General features: G+C 36.1%; 1 protein-coding gene across 6 annotated transcripts in view; it reads right to left on the bottom strand.

The window, feature by feature from the left end:
- CASK (calcium/calmodulin dependent serine protein kinase) overlaps positions 1-19,516 on the bottom strand; it is a 206,662-nt gene that overhangs the window by 122,578 nt on the left and 64,568 nt on the right. For all 6 annotated transcript variants that reach the window (XM_021407417.1, XM_021407442.1, XM_021407408.1 and 3 more), the window contains exon 3: positions 873-978. In XM_021407417.1, the coding sequence (XP_021263092.1) occupies positions 873-978 (106 nt within the window). The remainder of the gene's footprint in view (positions 1-872; positions 979-19,516) is intronic.

The following is a 19,516-nucleotide window of genomic DNA, read 5'->3' as shown; positions in this document are numbered from 1 at the left end:
TTTTTCCATTTTAAAATCCTGTTAATTGTCAGAGCATGTCTCCTCAAGGTGTACATTATTTCATAATAAGACAATGAAAGCCTCTTGATCCATGTTTTGAGATTTACAACATAAAACAAAAAAGTCAGTACTGAAACAAAACTTACAGAAAGAAAAAATTATTTCAAAAAATCATAAAGTTAACTAAAAAGATAGCAGAAGAGCTCAAGCAACAACTTTCAGCTTTCCATTTTTTTTTTTTTTTTGCTGTTACCACCTAACTTTCTCTGCACCTCAGCAGTAAAACTAACATGTGAAAATTCTCCTTAAAGTGCATGTGTCAAGTCAAATTCTTTATCTAGTGAACACGCCAATTCAGCCTAACACACTGGCATGATGCAGCTTGCTCCAACATAAGCAGGTCAAATGCATCAGAAAATATAAGGCAAGGAAATAAGAGAAATTGAGGCGGTATTATCCCATATGCCCACACTGGGAATACACATAAGGGGAACAGCAGAATAAGAGCTGGCAGATACAAAGAAGAGAAGGAAAACCGAACATGGAAGATGCACAAGTTAGCCTTCTGTATGTCTGTTTTTGTCCTTCATAAGATTCAATCATTTTTAACTCATTTTCTTGTGTACCATACTAGGGACGTGGCAGCCAAAAAATGAACAGCAGGTATGTCCTTAAAAAGCCACTAAGCAAACTAGTATTAGCCACTTAGACACCAGGACAGGTTTTTTTTTTTTTTGTTTGTGACCACTTGTATATACTTGAAAAGACTATTTTCACAGCACTACAAAACAATCAGGTGGAGGTAGAAATACTTTAAGGACTCTATTTAGCAAATGACAACAAAGAAAGCAAAATCAAAGAGAGAAACTTACAACTCAAAAACCATGTAAAGCATTCCATCTGAGCTGTATGTCTCCAACAGTTCCACAATATGAGGATGCTTCAGCATGTGACAAATACTGGCTTCCCTCTTCAGATCTGTGGAAGATAATAAATTAACCCAAATCAAGATGTTGGATTCAAAATATAAAAATGAAAATTCAGAAATCAGAATACAATGTTTGGAAAGATGCACACCTCTGAATTGTATAATAAATTCTTTAATCTTTATAAATGGCACATTTGAGATTATATTTACTTGTTCTCCTCCAAAATCAAACAGATCTCAAAATGTAAAGAAATAAAATATAATCATCCTTCCTGATTTGACCAGTTAATATAAGATCTAGGTCACAATGTGAAGAATTGTATGGTAATCAGTTCACTTTATATACACATAACCACACATATGTATATATGAATATGCATACATGGATATACACACGTGTGTGTATATATGCACTTTTCATCCTAAATATCCAGTATCACTACAGAATTATCTCCAAATACGTAAGACAAGCTCTTTCAACACACTACAGTAAGAACTATTAAAATGCGGAGATCTTGAGTCCAATCCCTCTGCTTAAAGCAAGGCCTTGTCCAGCTGAGTTTTGAACACCTCCAAGAATGGAGACTCTGCAGCCTGTACAGGCAACTTGTACTGAAGTCTGATCACTGTTAAAATGAAAAATATGTTTTCTTATATTTAAATTTCCTGCAGTATACTTCTTTCATGATTAAAAAAAACCACAATGTATGAAATTACACAGACATAAATTTTAATCAACATTCACTAGCCTGCATCTCTGTTGTAAATAAGAGGGAGAAATGTAAGAACAGCGGAGAATAAAGAGCAGAAATCATTGTACTGTCTCTCAAAGCTTGAGAGATTTTTTTTTGATCTAACAACATTCTTACTTCTTCTGAGCACAAATCAATCCTTCTTATATTATAGAAAGGAAAAAAACCAAACCACATGGAATTAATTTTCTTTTCTCTTTAATGAAAATATTTGATATCTGTATTATTTAGTCTTCCTGAAACATCTTTTCTTCTTTCAACTTACCATCAGTATTCTAGAAAATTACCAAAATCTTAAATGAAGTCTTGATGATAATATGGAAGAAAGGAAAATATCAGTTTGTAGTCCAAAGTAGACAATTTTACTTTTCTATTCACTTTTCATACAATTTTTCACTGTAGGAGAAACACCTACAAATGTATTTCTGGGAAAATATAAATACCCTTTCTCGATATGAGAATGCTTACAATACTCCTCTGCTATGCTATGAAAAAGATTTAAATAAGCTACTTTCATATGTGCCATATTAGTTTTCTAACATGAATTAATAACATTAAAAAACACCGGAAGTCAGACGAACGTTCTTTCCTGTAAAGCGTTTAACAGCTTACTCATTTTTATGTTAGACTTTCAACCTTCATTCATTTATTCAGAAGAAATACAATTTGGAAAGGTCTGATTTTAATCCAGTAAAAGATCTCCAGACTCAGAAAGTGCAATTTTATATCCTAGAACTTCCATATTACACTTGCATTCTGTGCTTCCTCCCTTACATCCTTGCATCTAACCTAAAACCAAAATGTGCAGACCAAGCCTTTAAGAAACATGACAGTGAAAAATCCTCTTAGGAAATGCAAACGGAGTAGTGAAAAGAAGCAAATAACTGTTTCAGTGATGCAAATGGTATTTCAAGAAAGATATTTATATATACAGAAGTGAAATTCTATCACCTGAGAAAGCAACAGTATGCCTTTCATTATCTGAAGATACTCACACCTCAGTTTTTACATCACAGTTATGCAGAGGAACTACCAATACCTTACCGTACCATTCCCTTCCACCACGCTTAGGCATCAGTTCAACACTAAATGATTACCAGCCCCTTTTCTAGACAGTGAGGTTTTCCTCATCTTTCACTGAATTACACATTCTGTCTTTCCTGAACAGGATCACAGGTAAACATACTGATGGATGGTTTAAGAGAACAGTGATTCTGCAAATGACTATAATCTCCAGAAAATATGGCACTTTAGTTTTGTCTCTTAGTGTCTAAGGATGTTAAGAGTATCACACTTCACCATGGTATCTGATACCTATTTTTATACGGAAAGTGAAAATCCAACAGGAAACCACAGAAACTTCTGCTTTATTTATGGGTAAAAATTGTGTTCAAAATAGTTTATTTTGGCTGCTTACTCTGTTAATTTATTGTGGTGCCTATATATACTTAGAAGGGAAGGAGAACTGTGTGGAAGAAAATAACATGATGCAATTTACATCATTCATCTGTGTAATATTCCACCAGTGAAACAACTGCTCACCGAGTGAGCATCAGCAACAGAGGAAGGAGAAGCAGAATGTGGAAAATGCAATTTCTGAGCATGAAAGCAAGTGAACAGAGGTCACAGAACAAGGCTTTGGTAAGACTACAGGGGCTTGGGGCTAAGAGCAGAACAAAGCCCTATTTTAAAAACAGCAGGAAGTTGTTTAACAAAGGACCTATTAGAGAGGAAGAAAACGAGGTACAGAGACAGACCGTCACACAGTACATTGATTCAGAGAAGCCACAAGTCAGAAAAGGAGTGTTGTATTCTGAGGTCCATGTGGACTCTGATCCAAATGTCAAAAGATGCCATGCTTAGGACCAGTAAGAAGGGAAAGGAGGAAAAAAGTCAGAGATGGCGCATATATTTCATGGTTTTCACTTGACCAACATCATCATCATCTGCTCAGTCCTTTATCAAACACTGAGTTAAATTTCAACTCCACACGCTCCTCAAGTGGTAGCTGAAACCCCAAGCACCTGCAGATATTTCTCCGTTCTGAACAGAATCTAAAAATCAAGCAAAAGTTTGGACCAAAGATATCCAAAGAAAAATCCCATTATTATCTTGTGAGCCACCTTACTATCAGTAATTTAGCATTCTGATCATCATACAGACTACTGGTTACTTCCTGTGAAGTTTTCTAAACCTCTAAGTATATCTCCTGCTCATCCTGAGTCAAAACGTGCCTTTCTCCTAACACCCAAAAGAGCTTCAGGACACCTCAAGAATCTGCCAACGGCTTAAGTCAGCTTTAAGGAACATAAGGTAGCATGTGCTATTTACTAATAACATCCCTTACGTTTTGAACATCATCTTACACTGATAAACAAATTTTAGCCAAACAAACATATCTTAAGGCAAGACAAAGCACAAGCTTTAGAAGTTTCTCTGCCAACACATTGAAATGTGTCTTCACATATTTTTAGTGCTTCATTTAACTACGTGAGTAAACTGCTTGCTTAAAACACTTCAATGTATTTTATACAGTAAGAATGTGATAATATATAATTATAATAGATATGGTAGTACTAAGTTTTAAAAGGAAATAAATTATTATTATTATTTGCATCAGATAATTTATTCCTGTTTTAACTGACTATCAAAATCCACTAATTAACATTGCTGTAACTCAGTGAAGATTTCAAAACTTGCCATGGCTGTAAACTGCGCATAGCAACACCACAGTTTGTGAGCTGGTTAACGATAAGCATATCCAATTTTTATTTTGGGTCACGAACGTACTCTTGAAGTGCATCTCCTAGTATGCATCCCTGAGAAGTTGATGTTCACTTGAATGAGACTCAACTAAACTGAATTATGTGCTTCTGAAACGTGCCTGATGCACTCCAGTCATTCAGGCCACAAGATCAGACTAGTCATAGCTCAAAGTAAGCTTTCTGAAGCATATACAATACAGATAGTAGTGCCTTGGTACCAACTGCTTCAACTCTGCAAATAAATCAGCTTTGGTCTTGTAGTAGGTTAGCCTTGGCTAGCAACTAAACTCTCACCCATGCTCTTGCTCACTCTTTCCCTGCCAGCAAGGTGAAGGGATTAAATAGGAAGAGATCAAGAAAGCTAATAGCTTGAGATAAAGATGGATATATTGTTCACCAGTAACTATAGTCAACAACAAAAAAACATATGACTTCGCAAAATTCATTTTTTGCAAGTAAGTCAGCAAGCAAGAACCAGTGACGTTTCCTCCCTATAGATTTTTCTTTTATTTCTTGCATGGGAGAATATTTCCCTTTCTCTTAACCAAAAATGCAGTGCCTTCCTATGTCAGATATGCAAGATATCTCACTGTGTGCTTACATGTCACCAAGTAATGACTCCTGGCCTCAACGAGTAGTAACAGCTTTCCTGCCACTCCTTCCATGCACTTTGGGGTGGCTAAAGCTCCACAGTAGCCAAGCTGATCTAACTGCTTGTTGTTCCTCTTCATCCCATGCATGTTCTTGGCCTCTGCTCCACTGTGTAGCAGCCTAGAGCTTGCCCTACCACACACCAAACCACTTCAGTGTGTTCCCACTGGCTCAGTGTCCTAGCGTGTGAAATGATCATATAGAAGCTGGCATAAAATCAAGGACAGGAATATGGAAGGAGGAAACAAACATGACCATGAAAGTCAGCACTGTGAGCTGCTTAGGATATTGCAAAAAAAACCCATGAGTATAAGCACACATACACACCTTTTGCTGCATCAACATCAAATCTTACACTTCATAATCTATCTGCAGCTTCCAAACATATACAAAAGAAATAAATGAACATAGCTCACAAACAGCCCTTGATACAAACAACCTGGTAATCAACAATTACAATGACAATGCAGATAATCTTCAGTATCTTTTCTTTCAAGGCTACCATGAAAAAAAAGGGGGTGGGGGGAGGTGGGAGAAGAGACAAAAAGGAAAATGTAGTTAGCAGCTAATACTTAGAAACCACCATGCAGAAACCTTTGGAAATCTTAATTTCATGGAATCAAACTTTACAGATGCTTGTTAAATTCTGAATAACTTTCTTTTTCTACTCCATTATTTCTCAGTGCTTGGAGGTGGATATAAATATAGTGATGGACTTTTAAGTGTTGAGCTGGACATCATCGGACACTTAAGAAGCCATTTCTCCTCCTCCAGTTCACACTCCATCAGCCATGAAGAACACAAAATTGGTTCTCAAAAAACACTTCTCTCTCATGACTTCCAGTACAGCCACCAGACTTGCCTAGCATCACATATCCAATAGACATAGAAAGTTGGTTTGTGTCCATGACAGCAAATTTTCCCTTCTTTTACTCATTTCCTCATTTTTAACTGGAATACAAATAAGCAATGCTTCATGAAAAAGATGATGTATTTGAATAATGAATCAACTTGAACTAATAAGAAAGTGTTTAAGAATGTATGAAAGAGTATTAACAGCTGCCTATTGCAGATAATTAAACACATTTGTTTCAATTAATAAAACAGTCATTCTTCGCAACTTTTTACAAAAAGCACACCATAATCTTTCTCAAGCAAGAATAAGCCCACATCTTTCATCTAACATTTTATATGTTCTATGTCCTCTACTTTTACACTTAACAGCAGGTTTAATGAGGTAGGAGAACAGAGGAAGACAACAAGAAAAGCAAGACTTCCTTAATTTTTCTGTTTTGATTGTTTGTTTTTTAGGTGCACAGTCTGTATTTCAAAACAGTGTTAGTGGTTCTCTTGGCTGCTAAGCAGCAGTTTCAACAGTGTGTCAAAACCCAAGTAGGGCTGTGATAATCAGAAGTGGTTTTATAAATCCAATAAATGAAATTAAAATGGAGTAAGGAGGGTTCTCTCTGTCAGAAGTTTGGACATCCAAACAGAAATGGAGGATTCCTGAAGATGTTCAGGCAACTCTGCTGTGAAATCTAAAACATTTTCCTATCTTCATTCTGTTCTCAATAATTAATGAAAGGAAATTAGTCATTGATTCTCAAGATATGATCGATCACATAATGAAAGCCCATTCACTGCTGATAACCATATTACACTAAATCCCATGTTGCTACCAGGTATGCAGCTCTGCATAAAGATCTGAAACACAACACCTTTCCAATTACCATAGACCACATTGTTACATTACAAAACACAATTTTAAGCACTTCAAGAAAACACAGTGCATTTTTTAACAGAGCTAAGTGTAAGGGTATGTGGCAGCTGATCTGTCAGAATATGCTCTGAAATTTCTTAAAAAGAAAAAAGACAGTTAATACACAAAGTGCATATTTGGTAAAAGAATGTGACACGTTTGAAGTGATAAAGCGCTCAACCGTAAAGATACAATGGCCTTCTTTATTGAAATGTCTAAAAGCTGATAATTTCATAAAATTACACAGATTGTTTTTCGTTATAAGGAAAGCTAACTGACAAACGCTTAAGTCTAGCAGCTGCACCAAAATGAGCAAGCGTTCTGTCCTCTGCCAACTTATTATCTCCTTCTGCACCATCTCTCACCTTCATTCTAGTGAAGCTGCTTGTGCAACTGCACAATGGAATTGATCTCACTGCAAATTATCTTTTCTCCTCAAAGCTATTTCTCAGCCAGACTAGTTCTGGGTTTCTGTGCACACGCATATGAGTACAACAGTATTGACAGCATAGTGTAGAATCAAATGGCCACGTTACAACAGTACTGGTCATCTCCAGAGCACAGCTGGATTAAAGTATTTGACAGTATGTCAAATTACAGTCTTCTAAAACTTTGAGGGCCTTCTCCCAAAGACAAAAGAAATCAGAAAACTAAGAACACTAGATTTCACAGTATTATCAGCATATGCTAAGATGCCATAGCTTTATGCTTGTGTACATTTAACCGAAATTCAAATTCAAACTGAAATATAAATGTATAAATCGAGTCCTATTTCTCTTTCTTCCCCGTGATTTGTGAAGTTTACAATTCCAAGTCAACATGACTGCCTGCAGATTTCTCACTAGGTGGCAACACAGTTCTTACTTTGATCCGGTATGTACACAGCAACTGAACACAGAAGGCATCTGCATTTATTTAGCTGTAGAGAGCTTTCAGTTTGGCCAGTCTTAAACCACTGATCTAGTTAACGATGAATTCAGACCTAAGAATAAAAACAAATTTATTCCACCTTAACGTAATTAAGATGCAGCCAGGGCTAAGCAAGAGATGATGTAGCATAACCTTCTCTCCTGCAAGCTTAACGAGTCATTCAAAGCTGATGATTACACAGGTTGTCTCTTGTGCTGCGCACTGTGATAATTGTGTTACACAGCTGCAGCAAATTTAAACACAGTCAGCTGCTGTAAGCCAGAAGTTTCTCCAGTAATCCATAAAACTTAACAGCAGTGTACTTATTGTTTTGAAGTCCAGCAAAACATTCTAAAAACCTAGAGCTCACAAATAGTTTGTTGAAATCACTGGAATTTCTGCTGTTCCAAATTTACATCAAACTACGTGTTTGTTCCCACCCTATTCACTCCTGTGGATTTTTTTTTTTTTTCTTCAGGAGTGTGCATGTGCATATATGTCTTTAAGTGTTCTCTTTAGTCTTTGGCTATAGCGATATAGGCAATATCTGTGAATGTGCTAAAAGCATCATTATCAAAATTAAATTCCAACTGGTAGAAAATTTCTACAGCAAACTTTGACAACTCTTCAGTATTTTGACAAAAATTCTCTTAGGCAGTTCAGGTTAGCTAAAGGTTAGACTATGCAGTCCTTTAAATGAGTTTTCAGTAGGGAGAGCAACGCTTACATTAAATAAGTACCCTCAAAGACAGTAATGCATTATCAAGGAAAGAATGTTACTTAATCATTTATAATTAAAAGTTACTTGCTTATGATCCTAACATTTCCAGCTTTCCTTTTGTTTGAAATAAGTTTTCTTCTGTAGCTTAGTTTTTACCTGAACACAGTAACAGGGAAATTTAACTTCTGATACCCACAAAGAATCTCAGTTTTACAGGAAGTCTGGAATCTGGAATACATAAAGGAAATTTATTCTTACCAGACTGAGCTACTCCAGACAAACTATTCCTAACTCCTCTCCTAGGAAGAGTTAAAGAAGCCATGAAATTGCTGCTACTGAACACTAACATCCAGAAACAGAGTGCCCAGAGTCACCCAGAGAACACAATCTGTTGTTCTGGATGTCTGTCATACAGACAAAAGTTAGCTGTTTGTTTGGATTAAAGTTTCTTTGGTCTAGAAGTCCTGGGCTCTGCATAACCAACACTAAACCAGCTGCTCACTGATGTTAGAAATGGACTGGTGTATTTTGTCTGCACCATTAGAGTCCAGACAACTAAGGGAAAGCAGAATTGAAAATATCAATCTGTTCTGATGGAATCGATACTACAATGTCAGGTAGCTCACTTAATGACAGCATTTTTGTTGTGGTAGCACAACATGCAGGACAGGTTACTTTGAAGTTTTTCTCAGGTAATTTAGTGCAAATTGCACTATACGTTGCTGTACCAGGCTGAGTACCAAAAGCTCTTTCCACAGCATATTGAACTGTGTGATGAACAGAATCTACAATGCACTGAGGAGAAACATGCTGAGTCATAGATAACTATCTGATAATTTTTAAGGATGACATCAATTCTCACTAACTAGGAAGTCCTGTAGAGTGGTATACTAGCCCTGAAGAAAAAATACCTTAACAAAACCCATGCTCTGGTTCAGTAACAGACCAATGTCAGAAACCAGAAAACTCTTTCAAAGCAGCAGTAATACAAATCAGAAAAAACTAGTTTTGTTTTGCTCCACTTCTGCATGCGCTTCCTTTTGCAATTATTACCAGGAGTCATGGACAAGTTTTCCTTTGTTAACTGACCCATTATAAAATAAGTTTTTTTTTTTAAGAAGTGTGCATGCCAGTTCAGTAATTAAAAAAAACGACACTACAGAATTTATTATTTACCAGCTTTTTCAGGATTTTGTGCCAAGAAATAACAAAATTTCATCTGGACTTGTTACTTTCACACGTTCATAAAATACTTTTATGTACTTCCTATTAAGTATAGTACTTTTTCCCTTCCCCCATCCCCATTTTCTCTTTGCCACTTGTATAGTTGCCATATTCCTTTCCAGCCTCTGAAATCTGTGCCCTTCAAACATCTCTCTCCTTTTTTTTCCACAATAATTAAATGCCAGTAATTAAACTAGTGCCACTGAGCTCAAATTTGGTTCTAACATAAGTCACACCTCTAGGAATAAGATTTTAACTTGTCTTGGATTGTATAACTGACAGAAGCAACATATCCTCATGAAGAATCTATCCAGTGACAATTTTGTCTGTAAAGTGATTTGAATGCTATGTCAGTAAAAGGCCATCTGAAAAGTTTTCTTTCATAACATTCACATGAGTCTAATGATATTCAAGGGACAATTCTTCATCAGTCCATATATAAAGAGTTTATTTCCTTCATCTCATCCAAGAATTAAGAAAACTGTATTTCATTTTCTCTCTATTTTCTGGTCATAAGAGAAGATAACAAAAATACCTGGAATTCTTACTTAGCCAAAATGAGTTAAAAACAGTTCAGTCACCTAATTCCTCCAGTGCAACTTGGAATTATATCAGAAAGCAGAGATACAGACTTGGAAACGGCATATCTGCATTGCTTTTTGACTAATTTCTGAGAGTTTCCCAATGTCTCTGAAACTCAAGGATCCCAAAGTAATATACAGCAGCTTCCTTCACTGTTACAGGGTATTTTCAGGGACTGATATCGATCTATAATGCCTTGAAGTAACTACATGGGGATAATGGATTACTCTTCCCTTTTGACAGAGCAAAGGTTAGTTTAAGTGCTCACACGCACAGAATGGATTGAATGTTATTCACGTGTGAAGGAAAGGCCTGACTCAAATTTCTTCCAACCACTAACCTGTTCTATCTCATTTCCACATATTCAGCATGACAGCCACTTTCTTTCTTTGGTATCCAAATGGTAGTGATGATCAATTAAGGCTAGAACAGAATGTTTTAAATTCTATCCACTTATTTTGCTCTTAAGTGCAAGAGTAACCATAAGCTTAAGTGGTCAAAGGATATGCCAACTGCTATTGTTTAGAAGACTACCCAAGTGGAATAACTAATCATAATCTGTATACTGTCTGCAAAACAGAGCTCTATAAGAACACTTAAAGTAACAGCTATTAGGGTTAAAAGAAAGAACCAAGACAGAAAGAACCAAATTTCCTTTCCCCACAAGCTGAAAAAAAAAGTTTAAATATCTATCTCCATTAAATATCACTAGGATGAAGAATTTTATTGACATGACAAGGTACTTAGAAATGTAAAACATAACACTTGCACAGGCCGGCTGAATTAAGAGACCACTGACCCCCCTCTGTAGGTTCTTTAGACCACTTTTCCTGCCTACACAACAAAATAAAAACTCTGTTTAAACATGTCAACACATGACTCCGCGGGCTGAGTGTAGTACTGTCCAGATCCTGAAAATAAGGTGAAGCATAGTTGCACAAGATGCACTCCCTATCCTTCCTCAAAGGAGAAGCAAATACTAGTTCTTAGTCCAGTCTTCCCTCTCTCGCTAATCTCTTCTAGTGAGATAAGTTGTTTGTGTTCCATGCTGCACAACCACTTGAGTTTTCCAGAGTGCTGCAGTAGGCAGAGGAACATGAGACACTGAGGTTAGGATAGGAGCACTCACTACTACAGAAAGGGGATGATTACCCGTGATTAGAAAAGTCAAATTTGAAAATCCATGTGTTGCTATTCAAGTTTCATATGCATGTGCAACAACATTGAAAGCCAGTTCAAGTCTAGCAGAATTTATTAGCTTATATTCAAAACAGCTATGCTGCTTCAAGGCACGATGATACAGTACAGTATCTTCCAGTCAATACCTGAATTAATAAACAGTGCTGGACTTGAGCTAGCTCCATGCAAAGTCACTTAAAAGTCACAGTGACCCTGATTCTAGAGGATTTATTAGCTCAGCTAAACACAACATGTGGATATGCTAATAAACAGTCCCAGAAACAGAGTGGCAAGAAACTGATGCTGATACTTTGCAAAAGGGTCAGTTCTGGACTGATGCTGAGACAGAGCTCACAAACCTCGACAGATACAAGGTCACTGTGCATGTTTTACATATCCACGTCCTTTCTAACACATCCAACTGTACCTATTACAGGATTTCTTTTTACTTACTAGCTACAGCACCCAGCCTGCATTTACCAAAGAAAAGTAGTATTTGGCTGCTTAAATCATCCTGCTATAAAAACCTTCATCCATTAACAACTATTAGGGAAATAAAGCTTCAGAGTATAGAGAAATTCATACAGCTCACACATATCCCACGTTTTGTCACACAGTACAATGAGTTTGGACAGTCTATTTGTAATTTCTAGGTAAAACGATTTTAAAATACAAAAACTGCATTATAACATTCTTAAGATGGAAAAAAAAATAAAACTCTCAACATTTTTTTTTAAAACCTTTGAACCATTAGCATTGAATCTGAACCTAAAGCTTTCTACCTTTCAATTTCCTTGAGATGTGATTCATTAAATTAAATCATCCTTCATCTTCACTTTTCCAAGTGCCACAGAAAATAATGAAATTGGAATCCATTTAAATCTTTTCTTACCACAAGCAATACTTGTCAAGTGATGCTTTTACTGTCTTAAGTACAGTCACAGACAAAAGTACAATGTGCTGCTAGCAATGAATATTATAATCAAAGAATGGTAGCAACAGACAACAATGTCCCTGTCATAAGAACTAATTTTCAAGAGATTTTGCAAAAATATGTGCCAAAAGTTGAAGAAGTTATACGCCAAATTAAACTTTGAAGACAGTTACAATGGCCCATGGATTTCAGTGAGAACACTGACTAAGCTTTAACTTACTCTGCACAGGTAAGAATATAAGTACTGTAGAAATGTAACAACCATTTCTCCCATAGACTGTTTTCTTTGTTTCACTTTTAACTGCAAATTCATCTACTAGATCTCATAATACAGATAATATTTACGTGACAAAATTGCCACAAAAACAGTTGTCTCATAATATCAATGAAACCTGTTCCATCTCTGGTTTGGAAATGGATTTTAATATTCAAATTATTATGCACATATATTGTTATGAGAAAGTTCAAAAATCTGCTTCTGCTGTTTGTATACACACATCCCTCATTACTATAAGATGTCTGCAGTATAGTCATCACTCTAAGTTGCAAGACCTTCAGCAAAAACGTATCTTTGAGTTGGACTTAGAGCAATAAGTAATTAAAATCTGCTGAACAATGGACTTGGACATTAATATGAAGTATCAGCGTAGTATCTGATATACGGGGAAAAAAAGTAGCTTTCTACGATCTTTGAAGATCTAACAAGCCAGGGAGTTGCAACAAGAACCAACAGAGGCCTGCGCAGACATCAGGCTTAAGAGAAAAAGACCTAAAACAGAGTTTGTTTTTACAAGCTTTCTTGAAGTTGGAATATATGAACCATGCCATTCTTTCTGGAAACTATTCAGATGGCTAGAATAAACTACACTGCTTTAACAACTCAAACAAGCCACCAGGCCTCATATCTTTCTTCTGATACAGCGTTTGTGCAACAACCTACAGAGCAAATGAAAACAACAATTTATATTTTAATAATGGAAGAACAAGATAAGTTATTCTATACAACCAAAGGCAGTCCTTTTTCTGTTTTCCATGGTGTTACAATAGCTGTCACATTATGGAATCACATCAAAGTGCAGTACGTAATTCTCAATGCCCACAAAGAAATCCAAAACAAAACAGAAAGCAGGCACTAGATCGTTCTAGATGTGAAGGGACAATAACCCGGCTTAAACTCTCTGATGGTCAGTGCTACTGGTGTGCTTGCTCTGCAAGTTGCAGAAAAAAAAAAAAAAAACAATCAGCCTAAGACAGTTTTTTTTTCTAATAGCATTTTAATTTCATTTAAGTTTTACCGGTTTATTCCACATTTATTTTATTTATATTGCTACAATGTACTAGTGACTGTAAACAACGAATATGCCTTCCTAGGAGCTGTCACTGTATCAAAACCAGCTCTAAAGCTCTTTTCTACAACAATTCTAAGCACTAAAACAGAATATACCTAATTTTATAAACAATCTCTCCCCTTTAGTTTTTGAATCACTAAATATACTAATTTTAATACTAGTTGGCACTGCTTGGAATACCTAAAATGTAAAAGTTTTCAAAATGCATGGTATTTCTGTATTAAAAACCATAGAATAATCGTCGTATACCTTGGCACATGTATGTGTGCACCCTCAGTCTTCAGACCAGCATTTGCAACCCTGATTACTGTGTCCTGAAGCAGTGAGAAGCTCTGACCATTATAACAGCCCCAAATTCCTCAAAAGTTGTTATGGATTATGCTCCACAGAAGGAAATTATTAAACAGAACAGAATCAAGGTAGAAATTTCTTCTATGTTGTAACAGGCAAAGGGATGAGAAAGCAATACAGCAGTGCTCTGGGCTGAACTCCAGCTGTACTTCCCCTGTAATTATTTTACTCCACCATTACCTGACAACAGCACATGTCCAAGTCTTAAAATAGGACAGTGAAAAGCAAGATTGGCAAAGACCAAAAAGAGAGAAAAATCCCTCAGAGTGTAGTGGGGTGTGTGTTGAGGGGGATTAGGCCTAAGTAGTGAAGTGCTGGTGGCAGGGGCCTGCAGCGGTGGCCTCCATGGGCAGAGATCAGGGCACGGCCTGTGCTGGCCACAGCCAGCTACAGATGGCTCCACAACAGGCCAAAGTTGAGCCCATCATGTATAACATCTCTGAACCAGAGGAGTTCACCTGTCCTCTCTGGAAACATATTCAAGAGAAGGCAGTAAAGACTCCAAAATCCCAATGAAATGAAAGGAACAAGTCCAGAGCAAGAGGAGCAAGGAAATGATTAAAAAGCAACAGGAGGAGAGAGCAAGGGCTGGAGCCGATTGTATGTGTTGGGATTGATGACACAAAAGCAGTAAACCTCAACCGAATGAATGACCTTAGGAAACCAGGCAGTGCCCTTGAGAAGAGCCAATCACATGGATAATTCCACATCCACAAGCAAAACGGGACATGGCCAAACTGAGAAATGCCTTGTTAATGCTACCTTCTGCACGCACTTTCTCCAGCTAGTTTCCTTGCCTGTTATTTAAGGCAAAAATAAAAACCAGACAATGTTCATGAGATATTTAGGAAAGAACTGTTGAGCAACCATTGCTAGTTACAAGATGTGCTCTTATAGCTCCTACTCCAACCCCACTTTGCATTCCTGTGTTAAACAAAGAGCCCCTAATAATTGTTAGAACTGAACCTCTCATTTGTTTGATAAGTATCCTAGATTGGTTTATTATTTCAGATTCTAGACATATAACATACAGAAATATTTTCCTCTGAAGTCAGTGTCAAGATTCCCAGCAGAATAAATTCAAACTACACTTGCATATGCTTTTCCATTAACAAGGTGATTCTTCTTTAAATGTAACAGCGTTTTAAATGAGGAAGCGAGCCAATTAAAAAGAAATTAAAGACTATGAGACTTAGTATACAAGACCTCTGCTCACATTTTTCCTCATCTTGAATGAAAATGGATCTGTTCAGAGGTCAGAAAGGTACCAAAGCACATGCAAATGAAGTGGTAGAAGCATACAGTAAGGAATCCGGGTTGAAGAAACAGGACTTTCCCTCCCCCCCAGCAGCAAGGAGCTATGAAATCAGCTCAGCCAGCCTTTCTGAGGTGGTGAGGGAGGAGATGCAAAGCAGTGAGACTCACCCACACACAGCACAGACGGTAAGTGGCACCTAATAATCCTAGATGTTAGCATGCTGCATTTCCAGGGCACAACAGTTTCTTCCCAGATTTTCCTTTCTAACAGATAAGCTTCTGAGAGACAGAAATGGTAGGTGCTCTACTGTAAGAATAGACATTCTTGCAAAACTACAGCAGCAGAGATGAAAAGCTTCTCTCCAAATACGTCAGCCTCACTTGTCCAACCCTGTGCTGGAAACAGAAGCTCCAGTTTGTAGCAGCTTTACAAAGAGAACTAAGAGGACAAAAGAGAATAGAATGATGGCAACCTGCAGAGATCTGAAAACATGGATGTGAAATACATACGTATTTGAATAAAAATTCCATGTGGTGGTAACACTGGACTCAAATAACTGCTTGATTTGGCAAAAGAAAATTTATTTATGGCAATTTAAGCAACACAGCACTTCATAAGCCATTTTCACTATTTTAGACACTACAAAGTAAAGCAATATTTTCACCAGTTTCTGCAACTGTTAATCGTCACTATACCACAAGCAATATTAGAGATGACAGATATTAAGAAATCTACAAAAACTGGTTCTGTCACAGTTGATCAAACAATGTATTTTTTAACTTAACTTTATTTCATCAGTCTTCTGGGAAAACAGAGGAAATCAAGAGGCTTAGATTTTACATTGCTGAATTTGCCAGTAGCTTTCTGTGGAATTTGGAATATGTCTTAAACTCAGTTCTGCAAAGTATTAAACATAAATCCTTACTTATACACTTTAAGAAATGTTAAGGTGTTGTGAATGAACAAAACATCACTGCATTTGCAATCAGGGTTTTTCTTCTAAAACAACCTCAAAAAAGAAAAATTTCGACTACTAAATATTTTAGGCAAACTACATACATAATAATCTTCTCCCCCAACCAAGAAGCATGCCCTAAGTCTTATTAGTGTATGAAGTGATTTTAAAATTCCATCTCCAAGAAAAATCTCTGCCATAGATTTTTAAGTAAACCAAGTATATATCACAGTACTTTTATTTACACTGCCAATTTACTTACTGTCACTGTGTGTATTTTTTGGTTGGATTCATATTAGGAAATCAAGTACATAGTATACAATCCACATAAGTAAGCTATCCGGGTGTCCCAGATAAGTGTCTTCATTAAAATAAATGGCTTGCAGCTGGAAAATGACACACCAGTAAGTCCTGTTTTAGAGTGCTAAAACTGCAATAATACACTGAACTGTAAAAACTGAAGTCTCTTGCAACGTTTGGCATTGTGTCTTGCAACGCTTAGATAAAATTCAATGCTCCTATCCTTTTATCTTTTAAGCACTTAAGTAATCGAAGTGTTTTAAAACCATATACTTTCTGTTCCACTACTGCAAAGGGAGAACAGTTGTCTCAGTTAAATTCCTGATGTTACTTATCATACATTTAACAATGTTTAAACCTAGAATTATGTAGAAATTCAATGCAGTATTAAAGATAAAATTGAATTAATATAATGTGCATTAATTATATTTTATTTTTAATCTTAAATTTAACTGTATACGTAATCAATTACTGTTTATACCTCACTTTCTATTAAAATTATTAACATATTGGAAGACAAGTGACATGATCATATTTTACTCTGACACAATATGATTAGAATGGCAGATAAAATGTGGAAAGTCTTTAAGAAACAGAATTAAAATCATCATTTTCTTCAGAATCTTCAAGTCTTTGATTTACATAAAACTGAAATTCAACTCCTCATTGAGAAGCTAAAAATCACCAATATTCTCCTCTGTTTGCCAAGATCACTTCATAAACTGTCTTACGAGGTAGATTCTGAGCAACAAATATTTCTACCTGCCTTTGTATCAAGATAACTTAACTGTTCCTCTCAAATTTTGCTTTCCTTTTACTTGAAAGATTTTCTATAGTAAAAAGAATACAAGCTATTTTTTTTCCCCACAAGAAGAGAGCAATGAAGCTCTTTTCCCCTTATCCTGGAAAACACAGCTATCTATTTGCAATTCTACAAGTGGACTAAAGCCACCGAATGACACAAAACGGATACCCTACATTTGTGCAATTCAACATGTGCTCGTTTTATCTAAATTATTTAGTTCTCACACACAACTGATGTAATAAAAATTTCCCAAGCTTCAGAAATTTTGAGCTTTCTTCTCAGAGTTTTTCTGTTCTTCCACACAATGACATACTATGGAGATTTCAACTTCTACATACTTTATGTAGCAATTATAAATATTTTATGATACAGATGCTAGACTGGAAGTTTCCACAAAAATCAGTGTTCACTTTTTGTAACTGCAGCATGGATCAAAACAGCCCATCACTGGTCTTAACGTTTACCATTTTTTTCCTTTAATTTTTTAGATGGATGATCAAATAGGTGGTAGAAAGATCCTACTATGTGTTTTGGTTTTAGCAAACTTCTCCTACTTTAAGTCACAAGTGGACGTTCAGCAAATTGACAAAATTAAGAGCTTTTATTTACAAATATTGATACAACTTTCAGCAATTGATACCAACCACTAGGCTGTCTGCTTGTCACTAAAACATCAAGATTGAAAAATATTTTTATGTGATTAAAGATTTGAATCTCTGTTTATCGCCTGCATTTTTACCAATTGTAAAAGCAAATAATTTTAGTTTCCAAGTAAGAAAGACAATACCCAATCTAGATTTTTAAGCTGCACATGTGTGGATATTATCATGAATATAAATACACATCTTATCTTACATATCAAAAAGACACCTGCATTTTATGAGCTATTACTTAGAAGGTCCATCGATATTTGCTAATGCATCTTCTGCAAATTTCCACTGCCTATAGGTCAAAACACTGTTGATCTAGGAAGAGTACCAGTACATGCAGAATAGCCCCAAGTAGAATGTTTGTAGATCATTTGTTGGAAAATGAACCAACATGACAAGGTCACCATCCAAACTTTTGCAAAAACTAAGAAAAGTACAAAAGATAGGAAGCTACGGATCACAAGCTGTGACATCTCTCTTTTAGAAAAAGGAAGATTTTAGCCAAGATTTTCACAGGATGTAAACTATCCCAGGCAAAAATCACAAAACTTAGACTGAATTTTTGCCAGAGCTTCCTACTGTGGCAGGAGACAGGTTTGTCATTCTAACATGCAACATATTTCTAGAATAGTGATAGTGCATGGGGATAACTATCATAGCGTAGTGACATGTTTTTAGGTTCAAAAAACAATAACTAATACTTAAGAGTTAAAGAAGGATCATTTTGGATCAATGAATTAACAGAAATTGCATCTCAGCTGCAACTGATCTTAAATTCTGTTGACTGTGTAAACCAGAACAGAACACATGCTTGCATGCAAACAGAAAATATTTGAAAATACAGCTGATACTTATTAGCTTCTCTATGCTTGTAACCAGCCTGAGTTATGGCAAGCACAGTTAGAAGCCTATTTCTGGACAACTATTGGCGAGCATCATGATTAGTTAGATGAGAACAAGCTGTGTACAATGACAGAAGTGTTTTGGAAAGCATTTTCATTTTTTCAGAACAGAAGCATTTTGTACAGAGATTAAAGACAACACTGTTGAAGAATGAAGAATTGAGAGAATATTTTTAAAAGCATATTTCCAGAATTCTTTACATTAATTCAATTCTGAATTTGCTTTGCAGAGAGGGTTAATAAATACACCTTTATCATTTGTCTTACCACACCTGAAAAAGCTCCAGACATAACTTACTACAATACGAATACCAAAGTAGTAATATCTTCCTTCCTTCCACTCCAGCCTACTTTTTTCTTGCATTTTAAGCAAGAACACAAACATAATTAAACTATAATTAAATTAGGGTCTCAGACAAGAAGAATGTGGTTAGTTTACATGATAAACCTTTGTCTACACCTCCATAAAAGAGCACAGACACAATGGTGTGTGGGGCGAAAGAAGCCCAAATAATGCCCTGCTCAGCTTCTACCAGGCTCAT

Source organism: Numida meleagris, chromosome 1 (genome assembly GCF_002078875.1).
Source record: "Numida meleagris isolate 19003 breed g44 Domestic line chromosome 1, NumMel1.0, whole genome shotgun sequence".
Lineage (NCBI taxonomy): Eukaryota > Metazoa > Chordata > Aves > Galliformes > Numididae > Numida > Numida meleagris.
This window is presented reverse-complemented; position numbering and strand designations above follow the sequence as displayed.